We start from the raw sequence: 18,978 nt of genomic DNA on the forward strand, positions 1-18,978 counted from the left end.
GTAGTATATATATATATATATATATATATATATATATATATATATAAATGCACAAATGTGTGAGCATTGATATCTCTCGCTATGTTGTCTTTCAGGAACACGAGGACACATACCCAGACATTGAATTTTACATTTTTGTATGTCACAGACTCGACATTGAAACCGACGGTTGGAATGGTCGTGACGGATTGATTAAGTTTAAGTTTGTACAGAATAGCTACAGTATAACAATTAGAGACATGAGCATTAGGAGGGCAAGAAGACAAAAGAGGATTCATCATCTTACTCGTCTTTCCAGCGGCATCCAAGCCCAACATTAAAATTCTCATTTCTTTGCTGCCAAACAGCTTGGCAAGAGCTTTCGACATGTTAGCGCCCATGGTGTTAGAAGTTACAATTAGAGATGAGCGAACGATAAAGGAGAGGCAGAGGTTGCTTTTGCTAGCAAAGTAAATAAAAAAGAAGCGTCGAAGAAAGGGGTGTCGAGGTCCGCACGAGCATTCGCCTGCAAGCAAAATGGCTGTATGTGACACAGGATGTCTAGTAGAATCTTTCACACGCACACACACACACACACACAACCCACTCACTTACGCAATGTCCAGGTCGACCAAGCAACAACCAGCAGCAGGAGGACCTTGTTCGAATGAAATGTGAAGTTCAACAATTGATGATTCCAGCACACACACACAAAACCATCATGTTTGCGACTACTGTATCCTTTCTTCTTTTTGTATGCAACACCAACCGAGTTGCGCAAAAATCTATCTATCAGGCACACCATTTGTTAGGTTTGCAATGCAGGCAAACAAAGAAAGGGAACAATGAAACGGAAATCTGCGTGATCCCACAGGGAATGTAATAATAAGAAAAAAGGGGGAATTGCTGTTAGCATTAGCACAGAAGAAAAAGCAGTAAAATATTAGCTCTCCTCCTTTCGTCGCTACTGCTGCAGTTCATAACAGCGGGTGTTTTTGCTGGCTGGCTGGGTCAGGAGAAGGGAAATGAATGAATGAATGGCTTCAGTCGCCGCTTCGCTGTTTCTTTTCCAAACTTATTTCCTACCTATGGAAGATCACCTTTTTGCTAAAGTTCAGCAGAGTACCGATTGCCTCGACGATGCAGGCGATCCCAGACGCTCTGATGACGAGCAGAGCAACGTCGATGAGCGGCACAATGTACAAGTACGTTAGAAAGACAAGAGTAAAAAAAAAGAGCTCGAAAGACATGAGGGGCATAAAGGCACAACGTACATATATCAACTGTTGTTGTAAAATATATATATATATATATGAAGACACCAGTGTCAACATTCCGGGAAGGTCCACAGACGGGTCCCAAAGGTGTGATCGCGGACCATGCAGAGTACGAACGGGCAAGGTGGCAAGAGCAGCAACGGGCGCGAGCAGAGTACAATGCGCGAATGCTCGCCAAAGCGCCGACGACGACGACGTATGCACAGGATGAAGCCGAGAAAGCAAAGAATGTGCAGCAACAGGATGAACTGGTGCTGGAATATTCACAGCGTGGCGGCAGCGATGATGATGATGATGAGGATGATATGTTGCTGCAGGACGAAGAAATCATGCAGAGATATCGAGAACAGCGATTGCAAGAATTGAAGCAGCTCAGCAACCAAAAAGCACGGCAGCAACATCGGCTGTTTGGCACAGTGCAGGATGTATCTGCGGATGAGTACGTTGCTGCCATTGACAAGGAATGGCGGACGGTGCCGGTGGTTGTCCATATATACGACGAGGTGAGGAGGCAGAGAGATAAAATTAACCGAGCGGTACAGAAGCATTTTAATTTGGCATCGTTTTAAAGCGTATACACCAATGCCAAAAGCTAGACGAATTCTTGGATGGACTGGCTGAAAAATATGCGCTTGCAAAGTTTATTCGCGTATCTGCGCAGGATCTCGATTTCGACCTAGTGGGCTCTCCGGCAATCTTGATATACAAGAGCGGCATGTTGGTTGGCAACTATGTACGTCTAATTGATCTAGTCGGGCCGGTGTTCAGCATCGATGCGGTTGAAAAAGTACTGCTGAGGTAAGAAGAAACCAGGGACTTGACGTTGGCGGCCCAACGCCTCACTGGACGACTCTCCATGCAGGTCCGGCGCGATCTCGTCGGATGATAGCTTGAGTATCCCCAGCAGAGTTAAAGATCAGAACGACGACGATTAACCAGAAAGACCTCTCCATCATTGTTACCCCTTTACATTGATCATCTCATTTTCAATTTTTTATCACGCACTCTTCTCGTTATTAAAATCGACAACCACCATTCCCCTGGAAATATTTGGCAACGATGATGTAAAAAAGTTTGTGCTACATCAAGCCTGAAATCAAGATATCCGTATTCGGCTAGTATCAATCTGACGTTATGGCTGTGCTGGTTATTTTGTTCCAGCAGAACAGACTATGGTTTTCCCGCTCTTGGCGGGGACCACGCATCGTGTCGGTGCAGGGCAGACGCGGGCAAAGGGGAAAAGACAATGTATAAAAAATACATTTTTGAAGGGGCGGTGCACCAGCAGGCATCACCCGGAACGGAGGGATGCTTCTACATACAGAGAGGAGACTTGTTTGGATAGAATGATATGCACTTGCAAGCAAAGAATACCTGTCACGCCGCACGCACGCCATAGAATATGAGTAAGATTTTGTATAGAGCATGCAAGAGATCACAGAGCCAAGGGGAAGGCGCCAGAGAGCAGAGAAGCTGCATGCATGATTCGGTTAAGAGGTATATAAACATGCTTTAATCTGCATCAATGGTGGTCAATCGTTTGCAATCTTAAAAGATTTGATGTTCTAGCTTACCATATCATTTCTCTTCATTATTTCTGTAAAAGATGAAGAGCAGAAAGAAATATACAGGGATTGCTCATTTTATAGGCATCTCAGCAAAAAATCTTCTGTTATCAGAGCCAATGCTTACATCCGGAACTTCGAATGTTGTTTTACAGTACTGTACAATATCTTTTGTGAACCGGTCCATTAACATGTAAGGTCTACAAATCTTCTATGTCGTACCGTATGTACAGCGCTATTTGGAGCTCTCTATCTTCCTCCAGGAGCTTCCACGGAACGTGCTTACCTCTAAGCCTATTTCGTAAGTGTTCAAAAGTATACTTTGGATAGTGCATCATGTCGAAGCAGACTCGCGTGCCTCTCCCAACGCTGGATTTGCATCCGCCATCGAGACTCCGAATCATGCAAAATCTGGTTATGCATCCGCCATCGAAATTCCAGATTTACTGTTAATAGCAGGGATAATATCTCTAGGTCATTGGATACACCTTATTGATTACTTGCGGTTTTGAAGATACGTCGATATTGGGGATAGGGAAGCATACATGCAACGGAGTCTGTGGTGTCCGAATTTTCGCTGTATCATGCAGCTTCGCCATCTTTGTGTGGGTTCCAGAACCATAGTTTTTAAGATTAGGCATTGTAGGCGAGAACGATCCGGATGTGAGAACAGAACGATGCATAAAGTCAACTATCAAAATGAGTCTATGCTCAAGAAATTCGACGTTTGAGGAATATTTTCAGTGAATTCGAGGCGTTGTGCTACTCGCTTGGCCTTCATAAACCTCCATTCGACGGCGGTTTTGCATCCGCTTCGCTACTGCAAGCACTGCGCCGTCGAATTGCGGTTTATTTAGACCGACGCTCGATGAAATCCACTGTTTGATTTGGTATTAGCGCTCCTGCGTCGCCGTGCATATATGCCCGGTATTTTCGCCTTAGTCCATAACAGTAGCCTTCACCTCTTTATCTCCTGAACGTGTTGGAGCGTTCATTTCTTTCTGAGTAGCTTCCTTTAGACGTCAATCTCGAGAATAGTACTCAGGCATGTAGACAGCCGCGAAGGTGATCATGCTCTCTGAGTGGGATCGTGATCCTTGCATTGATGTATCCAAACGACGACGTGGATTTGCAACACATAACCTGCTGGTAATTCGTTCATGATCAAGTCCACTGCAGTATCTGCAGGGCATTCTTAGTGGAAAGTGAAGAGAAAAATACAGCTCAGACTCTTTCCAAAAAGGGTCGTAACTCACATATTTGGTAATTTTGCCTTTGCTATTTTTTTTTGTTTAGTGATTAGTGATTAGTGATAAGAGAGATTTTTAAGTGCGCATGCCACGAGAAACTTCAGGGAATGTCAAAGGCACCACCAATCTTGCCTTTTTAGAGTTCTGTTTTTCCAAGCCATTTGATGCTCGTTCCTCCACAGTGCATTTTTCCAATTTGCACCCCAGGTTGCGCAACACAGTTTCTAGCCTTTTGCTTTAATGTTAGCCTTCGTGACCCAAACGTTGACACGTGCTGCTAATTGCTTACTTTGATGGTCGCACCGATAAATCTTTGGCAAGGATTTCTGGATATACAGTGTAGTTATTCACGCTTAAGCAAAGTACCATCAAATAGCAAAGGATCTTATCGGTCATTGCACTTGTGCGTACACCTTGGTCGGTGTACCGTTCTGTGAGCTTGTCGACGATAACTGCTGAAGGGTTGCCAAGCGCAGTCTCCACTTTGCGTCGGTTCTTTACATCGCGTGCAGAACATTTGATCAGATACGCCATCATGTATGAAATGTATACAAGTATGCGCAGCCTATTCCGATCCTTTTTGCCGTTTGATTTAACAAGCCGAATAACTCGATCGTTGACAAATCTGGATGTTCTGAAAGGCAGACTGTTTTTGATATCCTCCACTTTAATCTGGTTCAGCAGATCCTTGACGAAAATCTTTTGCAATTCGTCGTCGGTCACCACGCTTGATATATCGTAGGCCTCTTCAGGAGTCTCTGCTTCGACGTTGTGTGCTGGGATAGGCAACGCCTTCTTCATTTCCGTCTTAATCTCCTCTGTTGTAGGCATGGCTGTCTTGCCAATAGCACTGTGTAGATCTTGCAATGCTTCTTCAACTGCCTCGCCCTTGACAACGTTGCGTTCTTCATCCTTAAGTTGTTTCTGTGCTTTGGCCGTACCAAACGCCATACCCAGCGCCTTTCTGGCTTCTGCATAGTTCTTGTCGGTGCGAGCATCGCTGTCCAGAGTCTGAAGTGCTTTTACAGTGCGTCGCAAACGGACAACTGGGGCTGGCGTAAGCGTAACCGTTTTTTCTTTTTTCGAATAAACGCCAACAAGATATCTACATACACATATTTCATCAACCGCCAGTTTCACAGAGTATTCCCGAACCACACCCACTTGCAGTGATTGTCAGGCGCACTTCCTCCAAAAGTTGAACCTGAAAACAAGATCTTGTCCGTTTCGCCAACAATGGCTTGCCGAGATGTATCTTTGGCATCCTTTGATGAACGATAGCAGGTGAACTTCGCCTCAGAGGTAGGCATCGTGCCGGGGAACGCCACTGAATGAGTCGGTAAGATATTGCATATTAATCTTGTCAACTCGATCTAATGCTCACCCAAGAACGGCGATTGTTGATCAACTGAGACTTCATTCACGGATAGCTTTGCATGCTTTCCACCCTGTCCCTTGGTACTCGAGGACAAGGACGACGATTCGTTGTGCTTTCTCTTTGGCATGGCGAGGTCCTCTGGAAGACGTACTCTCTTTTTGCAAGAGAGACAGAGCTTAAATTTTTGTGGCTTGCCCGCAAGGAACGAATCTACGACAGTGGGAGTGGGCTATGCTCCTAAGATATTTGAAGGCTGTCTCCAAGATAAAGCGGTATACATCTATATATCCAGTGTTAAGAGGCAAGACCCCTCGCTTGCAGTTACACAACTATCATCGAATTTATGAAACGACTCTGTTTTACACAGCAGCACTGATATTCACCAAAAATCTCAAGTATCAATATGCAGTAGAAATATAACTTTCAATTAGACCCCGTATCACTAGTCATCGTCCAGCAGTTATATACATGCAAATTTTATCATGCAATTATTTTACAGGAGTTTACAAGCTGCGGCTATATGTTCGTTCTCAGGACCTAGCTTAGCGAAGCCCACAACCACTGGATATTCTGCGATCATAGCTTCTTTCCACTCTAGCTTTTCATCCAGAGTCTTCAGAACGATGGTCATATCCGTTTCCTTTTGCGGCCAACCTTGCTCCACCAAGTGCTTAAAGTATTTTGCAACTTGTACTGGTCGTATCCGTGACATATCATTCGCATCCGTGGAAGCGTCGTCGTTGCTTGTCAGCAAAAGCAGCAGTAATTCTCGAAAGTCATGGATGCTGTAAGTGAAAATCGTTCCAAGATCGCATATACCAGTAATCTGGACAATGATAACATGATCCGTTTCTAATTCAATTTTTTAAAGCACTGATTTCCTAACTATTGCTATTCCTTTTACCTTTTCGCCAGCGACATTGAAACCCGTTAAAAATGACACGTGCATCTGTAACAACGTGGTACATTGTATTGATGCAGCCATGTCCGTCGTCTAGAATTTCCTCCTTTCGATTCTCCAATGACTGTATCAATGGCCTCAACGGATCGAGAGGCCTAAAGGTGATGAAAGTGAGTTTTCTCGCTGCTGTTTACTAGTTATAATGTAAATTTTATCAGCATCATACCCAAGTTCCACCTGTATCGGCTGCCTCAAAGGTTTCTTGCAAACAAGCTGCTTCTCCTTCATATATTGAAAGTACTTGAATGCACGGCGCGCACTGGAAAGTCCCGTTGTTAGCAACTTGGATAAGAAACAAGCTGAGATCACGCTGTACTTTTTCAAATCGACAGCACCGATGCTGCGCTTCAGTGCATTTTGATCACGACCGCTGCTGCTAAGCATAGAATACAGAGCTAATCCTTCATCAAGACCATGTATAGTCATAGATGACCGAGTTGGATCCTTGTATTCTTTCTTTAACAGTTCGTGGGCACTCCAATGTGACAAGTTTTGCAATAGGTTGGGACGCTGGCGCTTGTAGTTTAAAAATATCCGTTGCGTATCAACAGGCACCGTTGTTTCCATATTCAGAGTGTCTCTAGTGCTTGTAGGCCTGCCAAGGAAAAGCGCGGCGCTTCGAGGTTTGTTACTGATAACCGTATTGCTTCTTGGCTCTAATAACGTTTTATTTTTGTTCGATGTTTTGTTTCCAAGTGGCTCGTTGGCACACTGCAAATTTGTTTGCCGTGCGGTTGTACTTGAACTTGTTGGTATTTCATCTCTACTGCTGTGCGTCGATGGTCGACCGGGCGCTCCTATTTCAAAGCTGCTGGATGTCGTAGGTGAAATTGAACTGACTCTATGCTGCATTTCTCTCGTTACTGCAGACGATGATGAATTGTTACGGTCTTGGTCAACTGCTTCTTCTACTTGACAGCGTGGACGCTTTTCACGGTGCCATATACCATGGTCTGCAGTTCTTTTCTCTCCCCGATTTACAATGTGATGATACTGCAGCGTTTTTGCGGGAGGAACGGGCGACTTTTCGTTCTCTGGTTGCCCTGATATGTATTCCTTGCTACGAGACAAAGAACTCGAATTCCCGTTATCTATCTGCCAACTCATTTCGTTTCTGAGAAAATGGTTGCTGGACGAGCTGCTTTCTGGTGACATTCGGCTGGTATCTGTTGTTGTAACTGGAACTATTTGATGCTCTTGCTGTCCATTTACATCGCTGCTAACATCCTGGGCTATTGTCGATGGTAAATTTGAAATTGATTTGTTGAACCAGGCTTCGAGAGTCGACACCTGCCGCAACGTTGTATCTGTCGCATATGACTGAAGTAGACCCCGATCATCTACACTTTCTTCTTCGCCATCGCTGGCGTCTTGATTATACATATCGAAAATCCATGCGCTAGACTGGTCTCCTCCGTGCGAATTTTGCACTTCTTTATCCACCGAAGCACCAGCGTTCGCTTCTTCGACCGCAGTTTTAGCATTCTGCTCTTTAACTTGCATATCTTGTACGTCGGAAGTATCATTTCCTGTTATCGTATCCGATGTAGCAATGGAGAGTGATGTCGACATTTCCTCGTTTGCAGTCTCTAAAGTTTCTAACCTGTTTCGATTACATACGCCAACGTTATTCACTTGGCACATGAAGATTTCACAGGCTATACGGGATATACCTTTTTGGCTCTGATAACGACCGATTTCCAATGCTAGGAATTTTAAACGGTGATCCATACACGTTTTCCAAAAGTTCTTCGTATAGATTGATGATTCGTTGCTTGTAATGAAACATAACTACCGATTTGTCAGGTTCAATGTTCACTAAACAGCTGATATTAATACTGATCACTGATTGAGAAACGATTGCTCGGTGTACTTGCCATCATATGCCGCTGCGGGAATGATGATATTAATGTATATGAATGGCGTCTTCTTTGCAAAACTTTCTAAAGGGATTCTCCATGTTAATAACTAGGAGCTGTCTTTGCATTAAACTTTTCTGACCATCGTCCGCTAAACCCAGTATCTCTCTCAATCGATTTTTTGCAAGCGAGACAAGATCCTTCAAACCTGATCGAATATAGTTGACCGGTCGCTGGTTGACGTAAATAAATACACGGTCTCCTCGATAAATGATGGATGGATCTTTTTAAATCCTTAATGAACGCCCAATTGCAATGAATATTGAAAATATTCCCACTAACCGATGTCTTTCTTTTTTGGTAAAACACATTCCAGTCTTAGTTTCTCTTCACCTTCGACCACGTGGGTTTCGAGCATTTCGGCCAATTGTCTGTCGTACATTGTGGTAATGGCTTCAAGCGTATTGGATACATTCGGTTTAATCCACCTTTGATCCTTGTTGCGACTGCCTAGTGTGTCACTGGTCTGCAGCAACATAAATCGCACTGCTGGATGCGACAAGCCGTATTTAACAAGTAGCTCATGCATCCTTTTCACGGAAGCGGCTGCAGTCTTTTGTGCAATCTAAACATGCATAAACTTAGCCAAATCGTCTATGTGGTATAGTTTTATGCAACAATATACCTGACGTCTGACTGGAAGGTTATGAAAAGGATTCGTCAAGACCACCAGAGTACCTTCTCGACTGATACTTGCTGAAGGTTTCTCGCTAAAAATCCAAAGCCTGTTGGTTCATAGCTAACAAAGGCATAAAAATAGATTACCTTTTATGCGAGCCTTCTTTGTCCAGATCATACTGCTTGGCAATTTTGTCTTGTCTTGTCTTTGTCGTCAACTGTAATGTTTCTGCAACGGCGCAGATGGCACTCAGAGCCTCGCCTAGCATAGTAGGTGACATGTACTTTTAGCATACCGCAAAGCAGGGTATCATCTCCAAGGCTTTACTTTTTGCTACTTGCCTCGAAACCCAAAGGTCTTCAAGCTCTCAAGGTCATTGAATGAACATATTTTGGACGTATAATGCTTCCTTGCCATCATAGCTCTATCTTCCTCCTTTATACCGCTACCGTTATCTTTGACCTTTTTAGCTGAACAGTCAGCAACTTGAGCTTACGGTCAATTATTAAATCGTTTCGCTTACGTGGATCGATTGGAGACCATTGTTAACTATTTTGACTTCAATGTTGGTAGCTCCTGCGTCAAGGGCATTCCTGCAATGCAAAGTTGAGGACTTTTTCCAATCTGAAGGCAGTATAAAATTTACGCGTACTCGACTAGTTCCTTGACAATCGACTCGATTTCTGTGACGACCTGCCCAGAATGCAAGCTGCGAATAGTCGCAGTATCTAGAGCCTGTATGGCTTGACTCATTCAAGAGTATTGTTATTCCAAAGACGATCGGGTTTCAAAGTATGTCGGTCTTTCATGCAGAAGAAAAGCCGCGTTCAAAGAAAAAAAGATCGGGGAAAACTCTGAAAGTGCGGATGCAGGTTGCATGATAAGCTTAACAAGCGCTTCGCTCGCTGCGCCTGCTTCGCCGAAGCTCATGGCTGATCCGAGTCTGTAGAATAAACTCGCATGAATCGATGTTTGAGAGAATGCTGCACCTAAATCTAGCTTCTTGCTGCTTCGAAACAAATCCGCAAACCATCTTCTTATAGTTAGCAGTAGACTCCTAGCAAGACTTCTGCCCTCAACTTTCAAGTCTCGCTATTTTCAAGCAAAATCCTGTAACCGAGGCGTTGAAATTATCGGGGATACATTGTAATAGTAGAAGGTTGTGTGTGTGTGTGTGTGTGTTGTTTTTGTTTTTTTTTTTTTTTTGTATAGACTAGAGTTTTTTGACATAAGACAAACGGTATGGATAGAACAACGCAGTTATCAAGTAGCTTGCCTTGCAGAACAATATTGGATAAATCCTGAAGTGTTAGCAGAATCAAATTTCTTGTAGATTCAATCATATTTCCGTATCGATTGATAGCTGTATGTCAAGACTGTGCATCATAGGTTTGTATCTTGCTTAAGACGTGATCCCGCACCTTTGCCCCGAACATAGGTGCTCTTTTTTAGTTGCTTTCTTTGAATGCGTCCTAAATATTTCCAAGAAACTAAAGCAAATCTTTAGATATTTTCTACGCAATTTAAACGTAGTATGATGTAGATGACGCACTTCATCATCTTCTGTCAAACACAGGTAGCGAGATTGGTATTATTCTGGTTATCTTCCTCAACGTGCGTAGATGCCTCCAACGTAACCTTAGAATATGATCCGATTACGAACGTAATCCACGCGTAAACATTCAAAGACCGCGGAAACGCGTCAACGAATGCATTGAATCACAGCTGCGAATATGAAAAGGGACCTGGATCCAAAATCTTGTCCTTTGCTCTGTTCTCTCAAACATCCCGGTACGTTGGCTCCTCTCTCCAGGTGCAGTACGATCTCTGACGCTTAAATTCGTAGCCTGCATGACCTCTGTCCTGACCCGCCTCCTCCAACATCAACCATTTCGCGCTTCTCCTTCGTCTTCTCTTCCGCTTCTACATTTGTACTGCGATGCATCACTTCTAACAAACCGACCCCACGGGTAAAAAGTATGTCTACTGGTTTACTTTGCTGCGATGCACACAAGCTGATATAGAAACACTGGGTGCGCGGTCTGGTCCCCTGTGAATTCAAGGATTACCTTTCGGGGTGTAAGTATCAATTATGATTACGCAGCAGTAGCGCAAATTACTAACGTAATGCTCTTAAGAAATCCCCTTGTTCCCAATCAACTACGTTTGCTACTCGCTCTTGACTTCTTTATATTCATTCCTGTATTGCCTTCTTTATAATTAACTTTGGTTATTTCTTTTTAATATAAAGATTTAGGTAGAAGATCTTTTCAGTAGCTTCAACACGCTTGAATCCTGCCATTTCTGTGAGTCATAGCACTTTCTAAAAGGAATTCTTATATAGCGGTATAAAATGCCGAGAACTGCTGCTACGATAAGCGATGGAATTTTCCAGATACTGAACAGAATAGCCTTTGGGGCCAGGTAGTCCATAGTTATATTATTGCCATACTTGCTGCATTATTTGGGGTTTCTGCCTAGTTTATAATTAGGGACCGTCTGGTTCGATACGGAGGCCGGATTCTCTGAAGGCAAACGTGCGAGGTCGATAGGTCGACGATGAAGATGGCACAGAAGAGGACGAGGGCGCAGAATAAAAGGAAGCTTGACCGCAACTAGTCAGAGCGAGGTATAATACTTGCGAAAGCACGTTCTGGAGAGACTGCTGCAGAGCTTGTTGTTTGGCACCAAAGGAATCAAAATGTTCCTGCATCGAGTTTTTGAGAAGTTGATAGTTGTTGATAGGCTTCCCAACCCAGACTTGACAACTTCTGTCGTGTGAAGCATCACCCTTTCAAGCTACGCATCGGTAGGGTCTTGCAATTCAGCATCGACCAGTGCGGCGAGGAGCTCAGATTCGAAGGTCTTGTAGGCGTTCGAGCGAAAAGTTCAACCGTCAAAGAAGATGCTCAGGGTAATAGCTTTCAAAATTACAGTATCCTAAATATAATAATGATAATAAGCAGCTTGGGCTATCAGACGACTCTCTGAACTGTTTATCCGGAGAAAGACAAATCGAAGATATATGAGGAGTTCTAGGAAGGCAGGTCCAGCATCGTCCTCTTGTACCTTTCCTTCATCGAACTTCTTGATCCAATGATCGACCTCTGAAAATACTTTTCTTGCCGTCTCGCGGCAGATCAAGGGCTGGTCCGGGCAGATGAGAGGAACCAGGATATGCGGCGTAGAAACCGGCTAATGCTCGCATGGTCTGCTTTGTCAGGGATGTGAGTAACACCCGATCATCTTACTTGCTCTCCACGGCCAACCCTTCGCTAGTTTTTCTTCATTCATCTCTTTGATCGCGCTTCCCTCTCTTTATATACGTAACCTTGCTTGAACAGACACCCACTGCATTAAATGCATTTCTCTATGCTTTACATTATTTATGATACGACATCTCCTTGGACAGATCCTCGTCCTTAAAGACGTGTATATCATACCAGTGCTCACGTCTTGGAATCCATGGAAACTGTTCGCATTCAATCTGCCAGCTGTAGGAAAATTACAGGGTCACCGCACGGTGAGAGCAAAGTTCGACATCCTGGTGCCGCGTTAAAGAGACCAAAAACGTAAAAATCTGGGACTATGATTCTTTCCCTAGCGGCGCATAAAAACTGCCAGTATTATTTTAAACCCAGCATTAAGCATCTTTGAAGAGGCGCTGACCAGAGTGAAGATTACTGCATATGTAATGATAAATGTCCCATTTCCTGCAATTCGTCATTGCACCCAACGGAAGCGGGGAAAATTTCTTTCCTGTTCTTTTATTTTCCCACCTCTCTTCGCATTGCTGAAGAGCATGGACAGACTTCCGCTAGAGGTATTCTTGAATATACTGTCGTTCCTTCCAATATCGTCCTATACCGAGCTATACACTGTGTTTCCCATGGCAACCATCGATGAAGCTTTGCGACTAAAGTTGAAACACACTGCAGCGCAGCCGCAACTCCATCTTGTTTCCACCAACCTGCATGAACTCCTGGCTCCAGGACGGCGTACAAGCAAGAACGAGTCATCGTTACCCTTGTTTTTTGCAGCGTTCGATAAGGACTTGCGGCAGGTCTGGTTTTTTCCAAAATTTGCTGTCCAGCACCATTATTTCAAGGTCAAGGATGCTTATGTTTCACACGGCAAGCTCATCTTGAGATCTCCAGACACTGCTCGCGATCTAGCATTGTTGTCATTGTGGGATATACGAAAGCGTCTGCCGCCCACTCGAGCAGGCACTTTCTCAGGTGCAAGTGAAATAGCTCAGCATGAAACGCAGATACAGGACTTGACTATCGAAGACACTGGTTGCGTGCTTGATGCCTGCTTACTATGCCCTGGCGACAGTGAGGTTTGCAAACAACCGATAGATGCAAAAGCTACTCGACCACCCCTACCGCAATGCTACACACGCAAAGCACCGAGTCCCGGAATAACTGACGATTATTTGTGGGAACCAATTTATCCCGACCCAACATGTGGGTATTTTCTGGTCGAGAGAGTGGGTCTCAGCATATCAAAGTTCTTAGAGCTGAATTGTCAAGTTGTCAAGTAGATGTTTGGTTACAGTTACAGCTTGTATTTTATACCCATGTCTCTGTGCATAATTGTTCATTCCTCTCTTTCCTTGTTTGCTTGTATGTATACTCTTTTGATCCTCATATAGATTGTATGTATCTGCATATAAACCTCGAGATGTATCAACTGTCCCAGTATCTGCTATCCAATTATCCCACCACCTGTCTAAAAAATGCGTGCAAGTAATCAGTGGACAGCCTGTTTTGCTATCTTTAAACGTTTTTCTCATCAAGTTTAATGACCGAAACCGGGCTCTTCTTTTCCTTGTAAACAGTTGCCTAACGGACTAACACGTCCTCCAGTTGGTTTGATTCAGAGTTCGACCGCGTCTTTTCAGCATACGAGCTACTTATTGGTGCTGGTTTGTCTATACAAATCCTCAGTAAGGAAGAAGCTGTGATATTTACCACGCCAAACCCATCGAACATCTTTTCGCAATACTCGCGCACTGCAGCAATCGCAAACTGCGCCTATGATTAACAATACACCCGTGCAACCGTAAAGAATAATGAGTTGATCTGCACCGGTTGTCAGGACAAGAGGAAGTTGTGACGATGAGACTTAACGACCAGATAAGAAAGCGGCTGATTCACGTACGACGTTGCGCATCCAAAATAAATTGCAATTTACAGATCAATGATATTATGGAAGTCGACCAGTTCGTGTTCCGTTACAAAAGCAATGAGGTGACAGTGTGGTCCATATTGATCGTAGCGATTGCGACATACATACTCCATCAACTCTTTTGAAATTAACTGCGATCGTACTAATGCTGCAACCAGCGAGCACGCAGCGTCCGGGCAGCGTGAACGGTCTTCAGCTCGCAATAGCGCAAGATCACCGGCTGCTTGGGAACATATGAAGAGAAGATGATAACGGGGTCGAGTTTCCCCATCTTCTTCTTCGTTTCCCTTGGTTATATCATTAGAGGAGAATGGAGTTCGGATGATCAAGTGCAAAGTATACGCACGCGCGACCATCGACCACTGTAATGTCTGGACATTTTTATGACGTACGCATACCGTGGCGATGCAAGATTTTCCTAAAGCAATGCAGCATTTGTCAATGCCACGATTGCAGAAACCCGAGCTTAGATCGCAAACTCGAATCCTTTCCGAAAATGCATCGCTATAAGTGCCTCCATTATCCTATGCTCGAATATGTGCCAACAGATACGCAGAGAGTAGAAAATCGCATAGTGGTCACTTCAGAAGATGCAAATTCTGTCATGTTACGACGTGGCGCAGTTCGAGGCACGAATATCGACTAACTTCTAGAAAGATTATTTGCATCCATAGTCACCTTTCCGTTGGCCTGCCCTTGGCTCAGTGTAATTCTGTAGTATCAAGAGAAAACAGACTGGTGAAGTTGTTTATTCACAATCACTCTGTATTTATAGAGAATCCTTCCTTTGACAATCTTTCCTCTGTATGTATCTGATATAATCTCATAAAGTCCGTTAACTGGTGATGGGTGACTATCTGCCATGCATCTATCACCATCAGAGCGGGAGACCTTTATCTGGTGTATAATTAGAGCTCTCAAGTTCAAGATAGCGGTAACTAAGCTATCTGTGTTACCATAGAATAAAGAGAGGATCTGAAGTGCAGGGTGAAATCAAGAGGTCCTGTTGCGGTCGTGGGACTTTCTCTAGCGTTAGCAAGGTCAACTAGTGATGCAGTTGCTAATCATAGAGGAAAAGAAATGAATAAAGGTTGGGATAACGCAGAATAGCGTGAAATTGGTTCTATTGTTTATTGGTCAAGTATGGAGGATATATATATATATATATATGTATCTTCTAGTTAATGCAGATGTGCGTAATATCACAATTTGTCGTAAGTATCAATGCTTCGATGGCGTGCTGTTAATGCCAACGACATCTCTTCATGCTGACTGCAGATATCGTGCTTATGCTGGCTACATGATGTACAGTATGTATCTAATGCTGACTGTTTCGTGTAGGTAATGCTGCATGCTGGATCATCGAAGATATCTGGGTACTGCTGTAACAGGTCCTGTCAATTTCTTACGAACGAAGTGTTCGATACAGCACATTCCTTTCTGGCACCCCACGGCATCCGCAGACTTCTGCATGTGTCTCAAAACTTATACGCGATTCTTAGTCATTCCCCGGTCAGCTTCAAAGTAGTAATCGAGAGAACCTACATAGACGTAAAGCATGAATGGGAATATTAGGAGATCAGAGGCTCAAGCACTTGTTGCGTTATATTTCTGCGAGGCACCTTTCCGAGTTGGTCGTTGTGGGCGCGATCGTGGTTTAAGCGTGCAAGGTAACAATGGCGGCTGCAATGGCGAACACGTATGGAACGAGGTCTCGCTAAAGGATGCTGTTGTGCTGTGGTTTCTGCAAGGCTCGCTTGTGGGTTGTTCATGGTGGGCGCTAATGCTCACTACGGCTGCTTCGAGATGACTCGGTGGGATCTTGCAAGGATCTTTTTGAATGGCGATTGCTGGTTGCTGTTATGACCGGCCAGAATCAGTAGAAGAAAAGGAGGAGCGGAAGCTGGCACAGTAAAGTAAATGAGGACGCGTGTCGTTTAGGCTCGCACCTTAGTAACGTTCACTTACTGACGAAATGACTTAGAACCGGTACCTAGTGGTTTGTTGCAAGGCTCTCTTTGAATGGTGATTTTGGGCGTTTCATATATTCACCACATGACTTATTAGTAGTCTCCGTGCGCCCCTTAGGTATGCGCCTATTCTTGGAGCTTCAAGGTCTGAGACGTGCAGGGTTAATATCGGCGGGTTGTTTCCGGGCTATCAAGCGTGCAAGTGAGTACAGATGAAAGGAAGGTGGATTATTGCAATGTTGTTTCTTACGAATGTCTGGATTATTACTAGCTGTTGATATCTTCTTCCGGGCTGCTCCTTTGTTGTCTTCCTTGGTGGATATTTGGTTATTGGAGGATATGCTGCTACATCGAGATATTCCCTATATAAACAAGGCGGTTTCTGATACGCTCATGGTATGTTTTAGCAATACCAGATGTAGAAGCCTATTTATTCATTCGGTTTTCTTTTTGTATGCTATGTATGCGGAACATTGGACCATTTGACGATACGCTATTGCCTCCAGATGCTTTGTGTTCAACGGTAATGGTCTCCTGCTCGATCAATGACGAGGTTATGTGTTAGTAGAAGGGTAAGTCTAAAGGTTTCGTTTAAAGAAAAGAGGTATAGGCAAGATGGCAAGAAGAAGCCTTTTAAGGGAAAGAAGATAATAAAATAAGAAAAGTATTTGCAAGATGGTTAAGTTGTTTCGTTTATTGATGTTACAGCAGTACCCAGATATCTTCGATAATCCAGCATGCAAAGGTACCTATACGAAGCAGTCAGCATTAGATACATCATGTAGTTGGCATTACTAGCAGGCTTCCATGGAAGCCTTGGCACATTCGACATATCTGTGATATTACATACATCTGCAGTAGCTAGAAGGTATATATCCTCCACATCTTGACCAATAAACGATAGAACCAATTTCACGCCATTCTGCTATATCCCAACCTTTATTCATTTCTCTTCCTCTCTAATTAGCAACTGCATCACTAGTTGACCTTGCTAACTCTAGAGACAGTCCCACGACCGCAACAAGTTACAAAAGTATTAATGACAATTGCAATAGAGACCGTTGTCATAGAGACGACAATTGAAATGGTTACGAAAATAATAATGGAGGTAATCCAATTTTAGTTGGAGTTAGAGCTGGCACTCCAAATGGGGAAGGATTCTTTGGGTGGAAGCATTGGGATGGTTGAGCATGGATTACTGAGTGCCTCCATCCAAAATGTGTGGGTTCATCCGAAAGATGGCCCTATGATAAACTAGCTAGAATTGGACAAAGATAGTAAGACGGATAAACCTATCCATGCTGAAAACAATAACATTGGCGGTTGCTTCCATCTGTTCACAGTTTGACCGAGACAGATCTAACCATTGGAGGGCGTGCAACGTCGTTATAGTCTCGGATGTTTTTTGTCCGCTGGCAGTCCATATGTGTACATGATGTCCTGGGAGTAGGGCTCTCACAGGATGTCCCATCCCATTCTAGTTCTAGTTGGGATGGGACCGAATTGGACTGGGACCGAAGGAGCACATCCACAAACCTTTGTTCTTATCCGACTAGATGGCTACTGGATTTCCCACCAGCACTACCACACGACTTGACCATCCCTATAAGAACAGAAGACCAAAATATGTTTTTTCTTCTGCTATAAAATCAGGGAACACAAATATATCCAAAACTTATACTACTGTCCAAATCAGAGAAGAAAAAACAAATAAGACTAATAAGTTTTTTAAAAACTGGAAAAGTTCCATCGACAATGCCAATGGCCAGGCAGGCATGGACAACCTCGACGCATCCGTGCGTGCTCCTACGTGGTACTTATGAATGACTTGGTTCATAAGATGTCAGGCTGTTTGACTTACCAAATCAGCCTCGAAAACCGCTGGAAATTCTGTGGAAGGATTCGTTCAACCATGGCCTTATAAGACTGCGAAAATAAGACTTTCGCATACTGTCATTGGTGGAACTCCTTGACTAAACGTATGCAGGGTCTCCTGAAGGGTAACGTTTCGGAACAAGATGTTCGAAGCATCCTTGCGAACTTTACCTTCAACGATCGTCCGATGCATTATTTCGTCGTTCGCTTGGTGAATAACGAGTATACCACAGTTCGACAATCGCGGTACTTTCGGGCGCAAGGAAGCACATATATGACCTTTGTACCCGGCCCAGGAAACTCCTTGGTGCCTTCCAAGTACTTCATCAAGGATAGGCCAGTATTAAGCTCTGGACTCCTCGGTTTCACATCACAAGTGAATATCACTCTAGGTTGGTGTGACGGTCAGCTCAAACACGGACAGATTATTGATGGTGTTCAACTTCTGGAGGTTGTGGATCATGGGGAAACGGTGCGTAGTACCCAGGATGTCAGGGACGACGTGCTCCATCTCAATGAATCAGTGAACATGACAACCTTTCAAGCTGACTACAACGTTATGGAATCCGATCGCCAATACCGTATTATATGTCCTATGGATTTGGGACGTTTCGGAATGAGTACCTCTGCGTCTCGACCAGATGTAGAGCTCCCGTTCGCTGCAGTCAGACCCTGGATGGTATCGTTCGGTCTCGAATCAGTGAGGGTTGGCATATCTTAGTTCGCGCGATTAAGCAGCGAAAGACAAGATACACACGCGATATGATCTGTGTCTTGGACGAATAATTCTGGTCAGCCCGTCCTTTAAAACATCATTACCACGGCGTATCATCAACGCAAATTTCGATCGGTGCCAAGTTCAACATTCGTCCAAAAGGGGTGGCCGAATGTTATCAGGCCACCATACTTTTCATTCACCCCCTTCCTGGACCCCCCTCCACGGCCCTGGAGATTTTTTGAGAGGTGACGAGGTGCTCAGATTCAAACTCCGA

General features: G+C 44.0%; 8 protein-coding genes across 8 annotated transcripts in view; 3 read left to right on the forward strand and 5 right to left on the reverse strand.

Moving 5' to 3' along the window:
- VTP01DRAFT_968 (uncharacterized protein) overlaps nt 1-380 on the reverse strand; it is a gene marked incomplete at both ends in the record, with an annotated part of 967 nt that extends 587 nt beyond the window's left edge. The window contains 2 exons of the mRNA XM_069388931.1: nt 114-217; nt 287-380. Coding sequence (XP_069238376.1) covers nt 114-217; nt 287-380 — 198 coding nt within the window. The remainder of the gene's footprint in view (nt 1-113; nt 218-286) is intronic.
- A 687-nt stretch (nt 381-1,067) lies between these two features.
- Nucleotides 1,068-2,191, forward strand: VTP01DRAFT_969 (uncharacterized protein; the record flags this gene model as incomplete). The annotated part of the gene is made up of 4 exons (XM_069388942.1): nt 1,068-1,184; nt 1,298-1,759; nt 1,828-2,054; nt 2,119-2,191. 4 exons carry the CDS (start codon nt 1,068-1,070, stop codon nt 2,189-2,191), a joined length of 879 nt encoding a protein of 292 aa, XP_069238377.1.
- An 830-nt stretch (nt 2,192-3,021) lies between these two features.
- VTP01DRAFT_970 (uncharacterized protein) lies at nt 3,022-3,462 on the reverse strand (the record flags this gene model as incomplete). Its single annotated transcript, XM_069388954.1, has 3 exons — nt 3,022-3,115; nt 3,180-3,232; nt 3,310-3,462. The coding sequence occupies 3 exons, from the start codon at nt 3,460-3,462 to the stop codon at nt 3,022-3,024; spliced, it is 300 nt and encodes a 99-aa protein (XP_069238378.1).
- Nucleotides 3,463-4,146: 684 nt separating this feature from the next.
- On the reverse strand, nt 4,147-5,576 carry VTP01DRAFT_971 (uncharacterized protein; the record flags this gene model as incomplete). The annotated part of the gene is made up of 4 exons (XM_069388965.1): nt 4,147-4,300; nt 4,361-5,176; nt 5,236-5,398; nt 5,456-5,576. 4 exons carry the CDS (start codon nt 5,574-5,576, stop codon nt 4,147-4,149), a joined length of 1,254 nt encoding a protein of 417 aa, XP_069238379.1.
- Nucleotides 5,577-5,942: 366 nt separating this feature from the next.
- On the reverse strand, nt 5,943-9,701 carry VTP01DRAFT_972 (uncharacterized protein; the record flags this gene model as incomplete). The annotated part of the gene is made up of 13 exons (XM_069388976.1): nt 5,943-6,301; nt 6,354-6,505; nt 6,577-6,669; nt 6,727-8,013; nt 8,084-8,228; nt 8,288-8,353; nt 8,412-8,552; nt 8,612-8,894; nt 8,955-9,039; nt 9,095-9,209; nt 9,290-9,410; nt 9,472-9,541; nt 9,601-9,701. 13 exons carry the CDS (start codon nt 9,699-9,701, stop codon nt 5,943-5,945), a joined length of 3,018 nt encoding a protein of 1,005 aa, XP_069238380.1.
- A 1,735-nt stretch (nt 9,702-11,436) lies between these two features.
- On the reverse strand, nt 11,437-11,661 carry VTP01DRAFT_973 (uncharacterized protein; the record flags this gene model as incomplete). Its single annotated transcript, XM_069388987.1, has 1 exon — nt 11,437-11,661. One exon carries the CDS (start codon nt 11,659-11,661, stop codon nt 11,437-11,439), a length of 225 nt encoding a protein of 74 aa, XP_069238381.1.
- A 1,089-nt stretch (nt 11,662-12,750) lies between these two features.
- VTP01DRAFT_974 (uncharacterized protein) lies at nt 12,751-13,494 on the forward strand (the record flags this gene model as incomplete). Its single annotated transcript, XM_069388998.1, has 1 exon — nt 12,751-13,494. One exon carries the CDS (start codon nt 12,751-12,753, stop codon nt 13,492-13,494), a length of 744 nt encoding a protein of 247 aa, XP_069238382.1.
- Nucleotides 13,495-15,699: 2,205 nt separating this feature from the next.
- Nucleotides 15,700-18,707, forward strand: VTP01DRAFT_975 (uncharacterized protein; the record flags this gene model as incomplete). Its single annotated transcript, XM_069389009.1, has 5 exons — nt 15,700-15,811; nt 16,126-16,140; nt 16,209-16,313; nt 16,383-16,507; nt 18,099-18,707. The coding sequence occupies 5 exons, from the start codon at nt 15,700-15,702 to the stop codon at nt 18,705-18,707; spliced, it is 966 nt and encodes a 321-aa protein (XP_069238383.1).
- Nucleotides 18,708-18,978: the final 271 nt, after the last annotated feature.

The sequence above is a fragment of the Rhizomucor pusillus genome (assembly GCF_041956525.1).
Source record: "Rhizomucor pusillus strain CBS 183.67 unplaced genomic scaffold VTP01scaffold_10, whole genome shotgun sequence".
Classification (NCBI taxonomy): Eukaryota; Fungi; Mucoromycota; class Mucoromycetes; order Mucorales; family Lichtheimiaceae; genus Rhizomucor; species Rhizomucor pusillus.